General features: G+C 48.2%; 1 protein-coding gene across 1 annotated transcript in view; it reads right to left on the reverse strand.

Annotated features, from left to right (window-relative positions):
* Positions 1-451: 451 nt before the first annotated feature.
* Positions 452-17,502, reverse strand: part of Litaf (lipopolysaccharide induced TNF factor) — a 36,537-nt gene continuing 19,486 nt past the window's right edge. The window contains exons 2-4 of the mRNA XM_034507835.2: positions 9,515-9,739; positions 5,648-5,804; positions 452-2,252 (exon numbers count right to left, since the gene is read on the reverse strand). Of these exons, the coding sequence (XP_034363726.1) occupies positions 2,144-2,252; positions 5,648-5,804; positions 9,515-9,734 (486 nt within the window). The 5' untranslated portion in view covers positions 9,735-9,739 and the 3' untranslated portion in view covers positions 452-2,143. The remainder of the gene's footprint in view (positions 2,253-5,647; positions 5,805-9,514; positions 9,740-17,502) is intronic.

A 17,502-nucleotide genomic window follows, 5' to 3' on the forward strand; every position in this document is an offset into this window, starting at 1 on the left:
CTACCTCCAAGAAGCAATAGCAGGAGTCTAAATTCACACCTGGCATTTAACTCCATGTAATATATATCTTGAAGTCCTGACACAGGGCCTTTGTTTAGAAGACTCTGCATGTGTAATGAATACCAGCTTGAGATCAGTTACACATCACAATGACAGGCAAACTTCTAACTGCACAGCCTTGAACTTGACCAAATGAAAGAGAAACCACACAGTGGAGACCTCATACCCCATGAGCAGCGATTTCACAAGAACACAAATAAGGGTTTCGGTGCAATATAAACCACAACTAAATGACTTGATTCCCCACACCTTTCAACTTGAAGCTGTCACCACAGGTAGGAGAAAGGGGTGGCAGCCACGCTTCGGGCTTGGCACCCCGTCTCCTAGCATCTCATAGTCACGCCGGGCCAAGGAACAAGGAGGTTTTGTTCAGAGAATGAATGAGGACAGCTTTTCTTCTTGGTGTTTTATTAAAGCTTGAAAGCCGTGGCCTGCTGCCATCAATGACGACTATGGGCTCCCGACAGCCAAACCTTCAAATGCAACTCGTTAGCAACGGTCATCTTGCTATGGCTGAAGCCTGAGGTGTAGGTCTCGAAGGATTTTCTAGTGTAACAGAGCAACTTAAGATTCTTTGGGTAACGCCTGGAAACACAACACAAGGCCTTTCTTCATAACAGGTGAACTGAAGCGTTCACCTAGTGATCAAAGATTTTATTTGTTTAAAAGCAGATAGCATCAAAGTCATGTATGGTACCCATAATTCACTGCAAAAATTATGGTGAGTACTTCTGGATCATTGTATGAACAGCTCCGTCAATGGCTAGGCTGTATCTTAACCAATATGCAGACTTCTGTTCCAGGTCAGGCTGACTTCATACACTGATATTTGCAGCAGGTCCTGTGTAGGTTTAGGCTGGAGTCAGGACCTCCTGAGAAACTGGCCAGACTGTGTCAATATTATAAATGACAGAGTGGCCACCCTAGAAAGGCCCTGGACTTGTCTTTGGCATCCTTCTACCAGGTCAGTTGATGTTGGAGACCATGATGACTGTACCACACAAGCTCATCTCTAAAAAATGAAATCATGCTTCAGGGAGCTCCAGCAGCCAATCTCTTGGCACTGAAGCATGAGCTCAAATAGGGGTTCCCTGACTCCCCCAAAGAGTCCCCATAGACACAAGGTTTTCTAAACCACACCAAACCTATATAGGCAGTCGATGAAATTACCTGTTTGTTTTTCTGTCAAAGAAAAACAGAACAAAAAGCCCAATTGGTGCAAGGGCACTTGTTGAAAGCCCTGGGTATTTGAGAGGCAAAGACTGAGGATCGCCTGGGAGTTCAAGGCTGGCCTAGGCAACAAGCTGGTCTGTATATGAAAAACTAAAACAAAACCAACTAAAAACACACCAGCAAATGAAGGTTGTATCATGATTACAAAAATTATTCTAGAAATGTCTCCCTGCCAAGTAACTTCCGTATGTGTTTAAAAACAAAAGGAGTTCATGGGAGCTGTGTGAGGAAGAAGCCCCTTCACAGGACAGGGACTGAGACAGGATGGGCTGTGAGCCTTTTATTTAGTACTAGTGACCTTATCTGTATGTGACTGGTGGGTGTCAGCAGCCCTTCTGTGCACTTGGAAAAAAAAACATGAAATTAAAGTGATTCTGAGTGCCGGAGAAGCCTGCAATTACAGTGCCACAACGTCTTTAAGGCGAGGGGATGGGAAGAGATGGAACAGATCAAACCAAACAGTGAGAAATAAGGCAAACTGTGGCTTTGGGGTTTGGGACTGGTACCAGGAAGGCCCACTGAAGAAGAGGAGGCAGCCAATGGTAAATCATCGGAGGAGATGCAAATGGGGTAACAATCACAGTTAGTGGGGTAACGTGAGCAGGTGGTAAACCCTTGAAACAACACCCAAGGTCCACGTCTTCGCATGTGCAGGGCACAACTCCAGCAGCAGTTTCTGGGTTTGAAGGTTTGTTACCTTTCCGACTTTTCCCACCCCCTAAAAGACATGAAGATGGAGCCCATGAAGAGATGAGATCAAGGAAGGACCTCTTCTGGCTGTGGGGGCAAGGGTCAGGTGACTTCCGGTAGTACTTGTCTACTACCTCCCTGGCGGCTGGCTGGCCGAGTCCTACAAACGCTTGTAGGTGCCCAGGAGAGCTTTGCAGTTGGGGCAGTAATGGTCCACGTCCTGCAAGGCGTCTACGCAGAATGGGATGAAGCAGCAGCCAAGGATGCATCTGGGAGGAGAGACACAAGGAACACGTCACCAGCTGTGGAAGGAGGTCGGATGCAGCCAAGAACATGGGTTCATGCACTTGTGCTGGAACCCCCTGAAGGGCCTTTGATGGGTTGGGGGTGGAGCTAAAGGCCATCTGGAAGAATATGTCCCTGCATGCAAAAAGCTCAGAGTTTGACTCTCAATACCAGATGTACAAGCCTGTAATTCTAGCACTCAGGAGATACAGGCAGGAGAATCAGGAGTTCAAGGTCATTTTTGACTACCTGAGGGAGTTGGAGGCCAGCCTTGGATATATGAGACCCTGACTCAAAAAGGAAGGGGGAGGGTTTTTGCAAAAATAATTCTCTTAATACAGGACCACCCTGGAAACTTTAGTTGGGGCCCCAAACCCAAAACCAGTATCCTAAGTATGCCACCCAAGTACAAATGATATGTGAAATGAGATACAGCCAGGCGTGGTGGTAAACACCTGAGATCCTGTCACTAGAAAGGCAGAGGCAGGAGGATTTTGATTCAAAGCCAGCCTGGGATATACAGTTAAGACTAGAAAAGCAACAAAACACCAGTACTCAGGATGTGGCTCAGTGGGAGAGCACTTGGCCAGCATGTGGGAGAGCTGAACCCTAGCTCTGGCAGGAAAAAAAGCAAAACAAAACCAACAGGTAGGAGGAGCATTCTGGGACTGTCGCACAAACCACCACCAGCACCTCATAAACCGGACACAGTGGTATGGGGCTGGAATCCCAGCACTAGAGAGGTAGAGAGGCAGGGCATCAGTTCAAGGACACCTTGGGTATGTGGTGACTTCAGAGTGAGCCTGAGCTACATTAAACCCTATATAAAAGGAAGAGGAGGAGGAAGTAGCAGCCATCATCAGCTTAGATAAGGACTGGCAAACTGGCTTGTAAAGAAGTCACACAGGCCTCCCTGGTTGACAGAGAGTCCCAGGACAGCCAGGGCTACACAAAAGAAACCTTGTCTTGAGGGAAAAAAGAAGGGAACAGAGTTCATGTTAGATGCCCATGGCCTGTGTTTCGCCTGCTCAGCTGACCTGCTGCCTAGCTGTATAAACATGAAACAACGAGCCAGCAGCGTCCAGTCAAACTTAAACAGGAGTGGGCTGGAGTTAACTTGGGGACAAAGCTGTCTTCAGAGTTCTAGTGACCAGGAAACCAACTTCCCCAGATGACCCCTCTTAACAGTCACCTTCTGCACATGGGTAGGACTTCCTACAAACATCATAAAACCCAAACACTGCTGGTTGCTGCCTGCTCCACACCCCCACCCCCACCCCACCCCTGTGAGGCCCCTGCAACCCCAAACACTCATTGTGTATGGTTAGAGTTCATTCTAACCATACACGCAGAAGACAGAGAAGTGGGACTCCCGACTCAAAAAAACCTAAAACCTAAAATGTTGGGAATAAAAGGGACAGAAAGCCAGCCTCGACTTCAGAAGTTGGCTCACAAGAGGCTGACCTTGTACTACCCCACTCCAGTTTCAAAGATAAAGATAGTTTTAATATTAATATTGCAAAGCAATGAAATCTCCCTCCTCCCTTTCTTCTGAGACAGGATCTCACTACGTAAGCCAGGATGGCCTGGAATGCCCTATATAGATCAGACTGGCCTTGAACTCATAAAGATCTGCCTGCCTGTGCCACAACAGGCTGCTTTGTTTTGTGTGTGTGTGTGTGGGGGGGGGGGTGTCCATCTTACTGTGTAACCCAAGCTGGCCTTGAACTTGCATCTTCTTGTTTTGTCTTCCAAGACTAGGGTGACAGATGTGCACCATCAGGCTGGCAGCACTTTGTGGTACTGGAGATGGAAACTAGGACTCACAGATGCTGGGCAAGCCTCCGCCACTCTGTACTCTGCCACATCCCCAGCAGTCATTTTCCTTTTGTTTTTGGAAATAGGGTCTAGCCCAAACCCACTATGTGGCATAGGCTGGCCTTAGTCTCAGGCATGAGAGTGCAGGCATGTACCACTACGCACAGCTTTAATTCCCTCTGTGGACACTGTCTCACTCAGCTGATCAGGCAGGCCCTGAGCCTGTGATCCTACCTCACCCCTAAGTGCTGAAACGGCAGACCTAGTTAGCAGTGAACCTATCTTTAAGTCTTTTCTGCAGAGTGGGGCAAGAGTCCACAGTGGAGCTGCTAAGGAGGGCTGAGAAGGGCAGGCCCAGGGCCTGCTTCTTCCCTAGAGAACACTCTCTAAGGCTCTACATCTTTGAAATAAGGAAAAACAACATTGGTCCTTCTCCACCTAAAGTCACAAGCAGACAGTGAGGAGATGTAAGCTAGTCATCACCCAAATGTAGATGTCTCTGCTCTTCCAGGGAAAACACGAAGCTGTAGCCAAGTGGCTCACACATGAGGGGCTCACGGGTGAGGGGCTCACGGATGAGGGGGCTCACGGGTGAGGGGCTCACGGATGAGGGGGCTCACGGGTGAGGGGCTCATGGATGAGGGGGCTCACGGGTGAGGGGCTCACAGATGAGGGGCTCACAGATGAGGGGGCTCACAGGTGAGGGGCTCACAGATGAGGGGGCTCACAGGTGAGGGGCTCACAGGTGAGGGGCTCACAGGTGAGGGGGCTCACGGGTGAGGGGGCTCACAGGTGAGGGGGCTCACGGGTGAGGGGCTCACAGATGAGGGGGCTCAGAAGTGTTGGGGCTCATGGGTATGGGGGCTCACAGGTGAGGGGGCTCCCACTATTACCTGCTTTAGGAAAAACTGCAATTGCTTTTGCTCAGATTTCCCTCCCGGAACAGAAACTAGTACCTCTTTCAGTGCAGACATAAATATTTATGTAAACCCCCTGCACTGGCAATGAGAAAATACCAGAGGCTGTAAGTAGAAGCATACCTGGGTGAGGCTTTTATGTGTGTTAATGTATAAACCATTTGAAGCTCTCTTAGAGACAAAGCAAAAATTATTTAGGTCATGAAATTCTAGGACAAGAAGCCTGAGGGTCCCACCCTGTGCAGATGTGAGCAGCTGCTCTGTGGGTGCTACAGGAACACACACACAAAGAGAAAATGAAAGAGAGTGAGTGAGTGAGGAAGGGAGGGAGATAGGGAAGAGAAAAAGAAAGGCATGATAGGATGAGTTTATAATCCTGAGGTTGGGGAGTTAATCAGGGTCTGGGGATTACTATTCGGCCACCCTAACGTCTTTGGCAGGTCTAAGAGCACGGAGAGACCTTGTCTTAATAGACAAGACAAACAGGAGGCTAACCTTGGCCTCTAGAGTCATGCACACAGATTCCCACACGCATACACGCATTCCTGCAATGCATAGGACAGCCCCCACCACAGCTAAGTTTCCAGTCTGAATACCAGTAACCCCAGAGTGACCCTCCAGAGGTCAAGGAGCAGTACACTCACCCCAGCAGACACAGACTGCCACAGGACAGCCAGGTGAGGGCTCCGGCATTGTAGGACAGCTGGGTCACGATCATCTTGCTGCAGGAAGGACAGCACATCTGGACGGGGCGGTCATAGAAGGAGACAGGCTGCTGTACATAAACCGTCTGCACGGCAACTAAAAGCGGAAGACATTACCGGTCACTCAGTGAGCAAGAGAGAAAGCGCTTGATGATGTCAACATGTGAGGGTTGGGGCCACAGCGGTGACCCCAGAGCCCAAGCTCAGAGTGGTATCACTCTTGCTTGCCCAAAAGCATCAATCACCCAATGGCTTCTGAGGATAAAAGGATAAAAAAGATGTACTTGTCCAAACAATTATATCTCAGCCTAAAGGGATGGAGATTCTGATACAGCAGCCACCATGCTGAGTAAAATAAGCCAGCCACAGAAGGACAAGCACTGGGAGACTACAGCGATGCCTCCAGGAGCCCACGTCAGTCAGTGCCTGTGTGAAGATGTTGTTTAAAGGGCATCTTCACTCTGGAAAGACGGAGAGTTCAGAAACTAAACAGTGGAGGTGGACAGTGTGTCTACCTAACACCTAACAGCGAGCTGGACTTCACAGTGATTAAAGAAGTAATAGGAAGGACTTGGAGGTGGGAAGGAGACAGATAGGGAGAGTGAGAGAGGAGGGAAATGACGTGGATCCGATGAAGAATATATGAATAGACAGACAGACAGATAGACAGACACAATCTTCAAAGAATACATTCAAGTATTATTTTTAAGTAGAATAATTAAAGTGGTTTTTTCCCCTTCATCTTTTTGTGATTATGAGAATCTTACCATATAGGCCATGCTGCCTTTAAATCTGTGGTCCCCCTGCCTCAGCAGCCTACAATAGTCAATTTTATGTCTAGCGCATCTGTGTGCATGAGATGTTTAGGAAGGGATAGGATGGAACAGGGCCTCTCTATGTACTCCTGGCTAGCCTAGAACTTACTGCGTAGATAATTCTGGTCTTGGATTTGTGGCATTCCTCCTCCTGTGCCACCTGAGTATCATGAATGTTTTAAAACAGAAAAGAGAAAGAAAAATGACAAATGGAGAGAGCACACCGTGACAGATTTTCAGAACTTTCTGGGGAATTTTCTAAAGTTTATAGAGAAGACTTTCCTGTCCTCCTGGCAGGACCTGGCTCTCCTACATCACCTGTCCAGGTGGAGTCCTTACCGAAGACACCAACTCCCAGGCTCTGGGCCTAGGAGTAGGACTCAGTGGAGCAGCAGCAGCTGCCCCAAACTGCCTCTTCAGCTCCACCATTGGCGCACTGAGGCAGTTTGCGGACGGTATTAGAGATGCAGGGACATGATGGGTTTTAGGCCCGATTTCCACAGCCAGGAGTGGCTGGAGAGGAGGTGAGCTGGGAATGTTCTGGAAGCGGTGGCTGACAACTCTACCATGAGCTAAAGCAGTACAGAGTGAATTTATAGGTTCATGAGTTCCTTCTCCACACGGCTCTTACTGAAGTCAAAGGACAATTTCTACTAGAATCCTGAAAGGCAAATATTGCCTAATCTCTAAGGACATCAAATGGACATTTGCCACCAAGACCACCCCCAACACACACACACACACACATACACACACACATATCCACAAACACACATGCACATTCACATACACCTGCATGCAGGCACGCACACACATGCACACAGAGAAACAACCACAGACACACACACATGCATACAGACACACACACACACAAACACATACATATCCACAAACACACATGCACATTCACATACACCTGTATGCAGGCACGCACACACATGCACACAGAGAAACAACAACAGACACACACACATATGCATACAGACAGACACACACACACATACACACACACACACAAACACACAAACACATACATATCCACAAACACACATGCACATTCACATACATCTGCATGTAGGCACGCACACACATGCACACAGAGAAACAACCACAGACACACACACACACACACACACACACACACACAGGACGGGTATACTCTGACACTTGATGATAATGGTATAAAGCTTACCAACTAGGAAATACAAGCCCACAGCCAGGAAACTGAGTTGACCCACAGCTCAAATCCATAAACTACAGCTAAGAAGAAAGCCGGGAGCCAAGCTGCAAGACACTCATGGAGGCCAGGAGGTGTGCTCCAGCGATGGAGGCTCTGAAGGGCTGCTTCAGCTATGGCCCTGTCAAAGCAACTCCACTGCGAGGTCCTTAGAATGCCACTTCTGTGGTCTGGGGTCAGGGGACTGGGGCACCCAGCATTAACTCAGAACACTGAGACTCTGCTTCCAAAAGGCTGGAAGAAGCACACTTTGGCCATACATAAATTTGCATTAGGTAATTTTTGTTTTGGTTTGGTTCAGGAACAAGTTATTTCTTGATCACAGGATGATCTACCAGAGTAGAGGGCTGGTGCCATGGTTCAGTTGGTTGAGTGGTTGCCTAGTATGTAGCAACCCTCAGGACTTCATAAATTGGGCATGGTGAGGCCTGACTGCAATCTGAGCACTCAGGGTAAGAAAATCAGGAGTCCAAAACTAGCCTGGTCTACATACTGAGCTCCGGACCAACTAGAGCCACATAGCAATACCCTAGCTCACACTCTACCCCAACAAGTCAAGCAACACAATAACCACACTGGTTTCTTCTTAGCAGATGATGGCTCTGTGCTTCACACGGGGAAGTTAATTTTAGCAGAATGACCCACTGACTCAGAGAGCTGCTGCCAGACATCACAGATGAGGGAACTGAGACACAGGAAAGGAGAGAAGGGGCTAGAGAGATCGCTCAGCAATTAAGAGCACTGGCTGCTCTTCCCAGCACCCACGCGGTGGCTCACAATGCCTGTAAATCCAAAGGTAAATTCTGATTCAGGTATGTAACACGGGACACATACACACATACATACATACATACATACATACATACATACATACTTGCTAGCACCTACACACACACACACACACACACACACACACACACACACACTTTAAACAGAACAAGGTGGATAGCTCCTGTGGTTGACCTCTGGCCTCCACAGGTACACACACAAAAGAAATAAAGATAGGGCTGGGTGGGCAAGCTCTGCTGGCCCTCAGATAGTTTCCATCAGCTTACAGAGCACTCAGACTTGTCCTACAGGACTCTCAAGGACAAGGGATATGGAGAAGGCCCCCAAGGGTCCAGGTGAGACCCTGCCCCAAGGGAGGGGCAGCGGCTTTGCATTGTCTTCTTACTCAATGCTGTTTCTGTTTCTTGTACCTGCTCACATGGCAGCTGGCCGCAGGACAGGTTTTCTCTCTCCACCCTGGTCTCTGAACTCACAACCTCCCACTCCAAGAACTCTGGAACAGGGGTGGTGGCGAGGGCCAAGGGCCCAGCAGGCATGGGAGGATCTTAAACGGATTTTTCCTAGGAGTTTTGTTGTTATTCGTTTATTTATTTTGATTAATTTTTATTAATATCTGTGCATGTGTGTGTGCACGTACATGCACATGCATGTGGAGATCAGAGGACAACTTTGGGGAGCTGGTTCTTTCCACCATTTGAGTCCTGAGGAGAAAACTCAGGCAGTCAGGCTTAGCAGCCCTATTACCCACTGAGCCATCTCGCTGGCCACTAAATGTGTCTTATAATAGGGAAACCGCAGGCCTCAACAACGGGCTGTCTGAAATATCCTGTGAGAAACTAGGGTGGGGCGGACATCACAGTGCCTGTCATCTGCCTTTGACACTTGGGCACCTCACTGCCACCCTCTCCCTCCTGGAGTCCAGAAGGCTTGGTAACAGAGCTGCGAGGACCTGGGTAACAGACATACTTGCATTGGCGTTGGGGACAGGCACAGGCTGGGTGTAGTACGAAGGTGGATTCATGCCCTTCCCATCTGGGCCTGTAATGAGGCCTGTGGCTGGTCCCGGCACAGGTGCTGGGGGGGTTGGGTAGTAACTGTTGACACCCACTGTTTCTTCATAGGTTGGGGGTGCGGTGGGCATTACAGAAGGGCCTGCAGCTGCTTGGTAAGGTCCTGGAGCCGACATTTTACCTAAAACAAAACAAAACAAAAAGACACCCATAAGAAATTCTCTTGACCCAGAGAGTCGGGGGATGGCACATGCCTGAGATGGAGGTACTGGGGAGGTGAAGGCAAACCAAGATTATTCTCAGCTATATAACAAGTGTTGGAGACCAGCCCAGACTTCCTAAAACTGTCATAAACACCAAAAGGGACTGGGAGAAAGAAGGCATCCACATTCCCTGCCCCATCCCCCATGGCTCAAGTTTTCAACCTCCAATCTGGCAAACAGAACAACCAAGGAAATTATCACCTTCAAAGGGGACTTTCGAGTACAGATAAAAAGTAAGCAATTGTGCCCCAAATGACCGGAACCTAGAGACCCAGGGGGAGGCCGGAGCTGCAGTGGAGGAGCCTCCTCTTCAGCCCACACACCCAGAACCCAGCAGTTCTTGTTTAATCAATGTGGTTTTCACTAATCGGAAACGACGCAGCATTTACATGTCAGCTATGGGCAGGGTGTGAGCAAAACCCAGCATACCAGGAGAGAGAACTCTAGAAGGAATAGGAAAGGGAATTCTCGAGACTGGCTGTTCTCTTTGTCACACAGGGCTGGTTACATGGGTTCTTTTCAATTTGTATTTACAAATGGAATACAAAAGTTGAATACTAAAAACATGAAATTTCAATTTCTACAACTGATACTTGACCATTTATGTTTTTGTTTTGTTTTGTTTTTACAAAGTAACTGTTCAGGGCTCAGTGCCCCACACTATAATCTCAGCCCTGGAGTGGAAGAGGCGAGTTCAAGGACAGCCTGACCTACATTAAAAAAGTACTCAACGAATCTGACTCTTTTTTACTTTTATTTCTAAATGTGTGTGTGTGTGTCTGTGAGAGAGAGAGAGAGAGAGAGAGACAGAGAGAGAGAGAGAGAGAGAGAGAGAGAGAGAGACAGAGAGAGAGAGAGAGAGAGATGGAGTAAGTGCCAGAAGAGGTCACAGATGCCCTGGAGCTGTAGTGACAGCTTTGAGCCACTTGCCATGGATGCTGGGACCCAAACTCAGGTTGTCCCCTGGAGGAGCAATGCGTATTCTTCTAACCACAGAACCTTGGAGCCCTGGGCTGCCCTCCTGGTAAAGCAGAGCTGCCCTTTGGAGGACCCACAACACAAAACTCATGATCACCTGTAACCCCAGTTCCAGGGGATCCACTGTCCCCAGTTCCAGGGGATCCACTGTTTTCTTTTGGCCTGTGCAGGCAGTGCACATATGCGATGCACAGATACACATGCAGGTAAAACTCACACAGACATAATGTTTTTAATCTTAAAGAGACGCATATCAGCTGGAGATGTGGCTCGCTTGGCCAAGCGCTTGCCTAGCATGTGTACGGCCCTGGATTTGACCCCGGCATTTTAAAAACTGCATATGGTGGCAAATATTTGTAATCTCAATATCTGAGAGGTAGAGAGGCAGGCAGGAGGATTAGAAGTTTAAGGTCATTGTTGGCTACATATCAATTTTGAAGCCAGTTTGAGATACCCCTCAAGAGCCTGTCTCTCAACAGCCCCAAAGTAAACCAGCATCACATCATTCATTTCTCATCTGCAAAGTGGAGTCCCAGGGCAGCTAGGGACACAGTGACTTCCATTAGGGCAAAGAGTCTTTCTGCCCTTAGCCGAGCTGCTACCTGCCTGGAACTTATATTCCGGGATCCAGGCTGTGCCTTGGACAGCTGATGCTTGGCATCATGGGACACAGGGCTGTTTTGTGTATGGCTATTTCCCAACCAGGCAGGACAGGCTCTGTGGCTTTAGAAGAGCTATTCAAGTCTGTCTCAGGACACAGGCAGCCAGGACTGAAGGCAGTGTGCCATGGTACGGGGCCTGGGCAGACCTAGCGCCTCCATCCACAGAGATGATCAGTCCTGTTCCAGAATGTGTGGGAAGCAAAGAGTGGGCCCCTACAGAGAGAAGGCCAGAGTCCTTCAAGGAAACCCCACTGGACCCCATGGAGAGGAGTCCCCTGGGATTTAGACTAGCATTTCAAAGTGAGTAAAGAAATGGGAGGGGCTTGGTAAAACATCAAAAAAAATGCCAAGACAGCTAGCCAGTAAGGAGGCTCAGTGGATAAAGGTGCTCCTGTCAAACCTGACCCTCTAAACTCAGTCCTCAAGAGCTGCTTGGTGAAGAGACCTGACTCCCACAGCTGCTCTCCAGCCTCCCTCCACAGGCACGCTGTGGCTGTGTCCACCCCCAATGAATAAGTAAATAAAGTTAACATCCAATATCAGATAGGTTGTTACATAAAAATAAAGCCTAGATTTTAAAAACTTACTACACAAAATCTATGCAACTTAGACACTGGCTCCATGGTCAAAGGTACGAGCTACGTATGGGATTAAGTCCAGCTCCATCGGTGTCCTTTTCAAAGCATAGCTCTGAGAGAGCTTAAAGTGAGACACACGACTACCTTACCAGCAGAAAAAATGAAGTCTCCTCAAGGCAAGCCAGACACCCCATGTGGAAGTGGTGGGAGAAGGCACACCAAGTTCTCCAGAGGTCAAAAAGGAGGTTTCAGAAGATCACAGAAGCATGCTGTGAAAACCACTTCAGAGCAAGAAACACACACACACACACACACACCAACAGAAGAATGAGACAGGACCCAAAACCAGTTTGAGGTGCACTGTGGGTTTCTTCTGACAGGAAAGGAAATACAGAGAAACAAGGCCACAGGCAGGCAAAGCTCGCCCTCAAAATCAGCCGATGTCTCTGGGAGAGAGCCTACCACCATCCCCTCTACCTCTAGCACTGACCCGGCTTGCAGAAACTCCTGACGAGAGGAATAAGGCTGCTACTTCTCGGCAGTAACTGAAATTATCCTGCCACGAGAGGGGCAGATGTGAAGGGACACACTGGCCTTTCCCTGAACAGCCAGCCATGCTTCATAGATTTACTATGAAAACTGAGGGCCCACGTAAAAAATTACAATATCAGAAAACTGTGATGTGTTCAGGAATCCTAAAATTGGGTGGGACAAGAAAGGGTATTGTGAAAATGGCCTGGGGCCACCAGCTGAGCTGGCTTTACACAGCAGAGTCACCATAGCTCCTGCATTTTGGGTTTTGATTATCTTAAAAGACTTCAATGTACACCTGGCTGACCTAGAACTCCTGACCTGCCACCTCCTTAGCTCCCCAGGATTACAGCCTGGTGCCACCATGCTGGCTTTAATACTACATTTCAAAAGAATTGACCTACAGGTTTGACCTTCAAAATTTCCTGGTCTGTAGAATAAGGCCCTGCCTCCCATCCCAACACACACCCTCATTAACTGAGTCATCTTCATGTGCTCAGACAGAATCTTCTGGAGCATACAGATGAACAGTCTCTTCCAGGCTGTGGGGTCCAACAGACACGTAAACATTTATAATTCTTGAGAGAGAGCGAGAGATCGAAAGAGACAGAGAGAGACAGAGAGAGACAGAGACAGAGAAAGCAAGGGCCAGCAAAATGGCTCAGAGAGCTTCCACCCACACGGAAGGGGAAGAAAACTGACTCGTGCAAGTTGTCCTTTGACCTCCATACCAAAGCAAGCCATGATGTAAGTGTGTCCTGCCCCTCACAAAATTTTAATTAATTTTTGTTTGTTTGTTTGTTTGTTTGTTTGTTTAAAGAAAGTCCAGCTTTAGCCGGGCGGTGGTGGCGCACGCCTTTAATCCCAGCACTTGGGAGGCAGAGGCAGGCGGGTTTCTGAGTTCGAGGCCAGCCTGGTCTACAGAGTGAGTTCCAGGACAGCCAGGGCTACACAGAGAAACCCTGTCTCAAAAACCAAAACAAAAAACAAAACAAAAAAGTCCAGCCTCGTAACATCTTGTAACATGGTGGTCCTGGGAAGCTGAGTGGCCATACTAGTCAACTCAGGTAATCCTGACAAAATCCAGTTGCCATAGTTCCTGGGAGCTTTGTGGGGGAAATAAAGGAGTATCTAGCTGTCCCTTTCCTCCCTCCCCACTGTTTAACTTTGTCATTAGGATCTTTCAATTGTTCTTCCAAACTCACGTCACCAAGGGAACAAGGGAACACAAGGAACCAGCGTTGTTCATCCAGCCATCCGCCCCCCCCCCACCCCCATGTCTCTATCCTTAGCTAGTTCTAAACCTAGACTTCGGCATCCTTGTATAAACTAACAGGACCTGACAATCTCAAATCTTTTGTTTGGTTGTTTAGTTGTTTGTTTGTTTGTTTGTTTGGTTGGTTGGTTGGTTGGTTGAAGATGGCCTCACTATGTAGCGCTGGCTAACCTGAAACTCACATAGCCCCGTCTCCACCTGGCAAATGCTGAGCTTAAGGGGTGTGTCACCATGCCTAACTCTAGGCCTATTTTTTAAAGGTGGGAGCACAGAGGCTTTGGGTACTGCAAGGCCAGCTGCCTAAACACCCCCAGGTCCCACTGTTTTCAGTAAGGCCCAGAGCAGTGTTCTCAACCTGTGGGCCACGACACATTGGGGAGTAGAATGCCCTTTTCACAGGGGTCACCTAAGACCATCAGAAAACACAGATATTTATATCGTGATCCAAAACAACAGTAAAATTATAATTATGAAGTAGCAGCAAGAATAATTTTATGATTAGGGTCACCACGACATGAGGTTCTATCATTAGAAAGGTCTAGAGAATCATGCTTGGCACAGTGTCGCTGCTGTGGCGACCTTGAATAAAAGTCTTGCCACGTTTGAGCCCAGGCTCTGTAATAGCTTGCTGTAGTATAGAGGGGTCTCTGAGTTGGGTAAGCAACTCTTAGCTGCAGACAAGCAAGAACAGAAGTAGAGCCTGGACCAGTTGTGAGAATATCCCTGGTCTGTACCAACCCAGCACTCGAAACCCCGAGACTCCCTGTATGATGATCTGCTTTGGGGAAGACGGTAGCTTCAGTGATACACAGGACAGGATGGGACACACAGACTGATAGCCATCTGTGGCCTGCAGGACCATGTCTAGGAGACACACAGGCTCCACCCGAGCCTGCTACAGAGAAGGATCTCTCCGGCTTGTTTTCATTACCAAGCTCTATCCAGGCTAGGCAGAATAATTAAATTATGTTTAACTCAATTAATTAATTTAAATTTAATCTAATTTCTGCCTAACAAGAGAAATGACAATTAAGAACTGAGATTTTGCTGGGCAGAGGTGAGTTTTAGGACCACACACCACTGTAATAGTTAAGACTCTGTTTTTATACTGCCATCCTTTGTCGCTCCCTTAGGGTACTCGAGAAGGCCATCATGTCTCTTAGCCAGAGATGGCTCTTGATGTCACTGACGGAACCTTTCCAATACAAAGTTAACCGTTCGCTGACAGAACCTGGCTTTTCTTGCATCCCGCCAAGGCAGGCTGTCCCAGGACAGTTACAGCCCACCCGTGGGAGCAGATACCGCAGTGCATTTCCCTCCACTGCTCTGGGGACAAGCACAACTGAGCTGGCAGATGTCGACTTCCACCCTGTCACTGGGTCACTCTCAGTGTGAGCCAGGTCCTCCAGACCCACAACTTGGGCGTCCACCACTAAAACTACTGTGTGCTCAGCCCAAGAAGCAAGAAGGGGTGCCAGGTGGCTCTGGACACTGCTGGTGATTGTGTGTGTGCAGCCAGTCTCCCAGGGCTGTATATTATGGGAATGCCTGGCATTTATCTGGGGATTCAAACTCAAGCCTCGTTTTTGTGCAGAAAGTACTTTGCTAACTGAACCTTGCTAGGCATTTACTCTGAGCGTCTATATTCTGGATGACCAAATCTATTACAGTACTTATTTCTCATGGACCCACCCCACTCCTGGGTTCACAAATACACTAAGATGGAGTCTTGGTCTGGGCAGTGGTGGCACATGCCTTTAATCCTAGCACTAGGGAGGCAGAGGCAGGAAGATCTCTGAGTTTGAGACCATCCTGGTCTACAGAGTGAGTTCCAGGACACCCTGTCTCAAACAACAACAAGAAGCAACCTAAAAAAGAAATGAAGTCAGGGATGGCACTTGGGCTATGACTGCTAAGGCCCTAGTTTCCACCTCTAAACATAAAACAAAACAAAATACCAAGATGAACCTAGCCTCTTACGTTACTTAATAAACGAATTCACCCCTTTATGTGAGTCACTGAGACAAGAATACTATGATATATGATCATCCCAATTCCCACCTGAACAAGTGGGCTCAGACAGGTTAAGCTGCTTTCTACAAGGCAAAGGTGAGAGGCTGGGGCTTGAACCACATCCATGGGCTCCAGAGCTCTGCACACCTTACCAAAGCTCCTCCATTCTGGAGGAGCACCAGCAGCAGCGGCCTGATTTGCATGGGTTGCTCCCAAACCAAACTCACAAGAAAATAAGTGCAGGCAACAGCCCCAAGTCTGACTGGCAAGGGACCCCTGCTTTCTCTGACACTCTTAACACACAAGACTTATTTTTAATAAAGAAACTTTTTTGTATGGTATAATATGACTTTCATGCCCATACGTGATATAAAAATTCCTTGGCAAGTATAGGTTTCAACTATTTTATCACCAAGCACTTTTGATTTAAAAAAAAATAATAATCTGCCTCTTCCAAAACAGGATTCCATATTGGCTGGGGTGGGGAGATGCAAACTTCACAGGGCTGGCACCTCTCCACCTGCTTCAGAGATGGATCTGGGGCCCCTCACCTCCTGAGGAAAGCACACAGGTAGATAATGCTGCTGAAGATGAAAACACCTCCAAAATCCTGGAGAGAAGCCACACTATTGGGCCCAGTAATCTTTAGTGTTCTGAATTAAGATCAGCAAATGTCAAGGTATAGAGAGACACCCCATGTTCAGTCAGATTTGTTTCTAAGGAATTGTTCCAACAACTCAAGAATTCCCTGAGAGTCCAGGAGAGTCAGTTATTCCCAGCCCTGCCCACAAACCCTAAGTCTTCCTCTGGGCCTGTGCCCACAGCAGGCATCCCTTCCATGTTGATTGAAGCAGACTGGATGTCCTCACAGAGTTCAGCCCGAGCCCCAGTTAAAACGAAAGAGGAGGCTGCCAAGGGCCAAGAGGCCACCAGGCCACCAGGTCCCAGCCACAGCTTCTAATGATCCCAAAACTCATGGTGCTCTAGAGTCCAGACTCAAAAGGCTTCCTTCCCCACAGTCCTGTTGATGCCAAATGCCCACAACAGCAAAGTCGGCAGACATGGAAAGCAAACTGACTGTGGCCAGGGACTGGGGGATGGCACAGGAGGGAGGCGGGGCTCTTTTGGAGGCAATGAGATGGGCTAACACTAGACAGAGGTGACAGTTACACAACACTGTGAATCTATAGAGTGGCTTGCTGTTGGCTTAAATGGTTAGCTCTGTCAGCTAGCACATGCCTGTAACCTCGCACTCAGACAACAGAGACAAGGGGATCAAAAATTGAAAGCCAGATTGGGCTACACAGTGAGTCTCTGTTGCAAAAACACTAAGGAGCTGTTGGACAGATGGCTCTGTCACCTATAAGTTCCCTTTACGTAAGCATGAGGTCCTGAGTTCTGATCCCTTGCACCCACATAAAAATGCAGCTGTGGTACCAGGCATCTGGAACCCTAGCACTGAGCAGGTGGAGAAAGGGGCAACCCCAGAGTGCCACAGCCAGCTATTCTAGTCAGCTGGCAGCTCTGAATTCCGTGAAAGACCCTGCCTCCCAAGATAAAGCGGGGCATCACCACGTACACATGCACAATGAGGGCTCGTCTTAGAAAACTTAGTTATCTTCATATGACTTTCATGAGTCGGA

This window comes from Arvicanthis niloticus, chromosome 6, assembly GCF_011762505.2.
Source record: "Arvicanthis niloticus isolate mArvNil1 chromosome 6, mArvNil1.pat.X, whole genome shotgun sequence".
NCBI lineage: Eukaryota > Metazoa > Chordata > Mammalia > Rodentia > Muridae > Arvicanthis > Arvicanthis niloticus.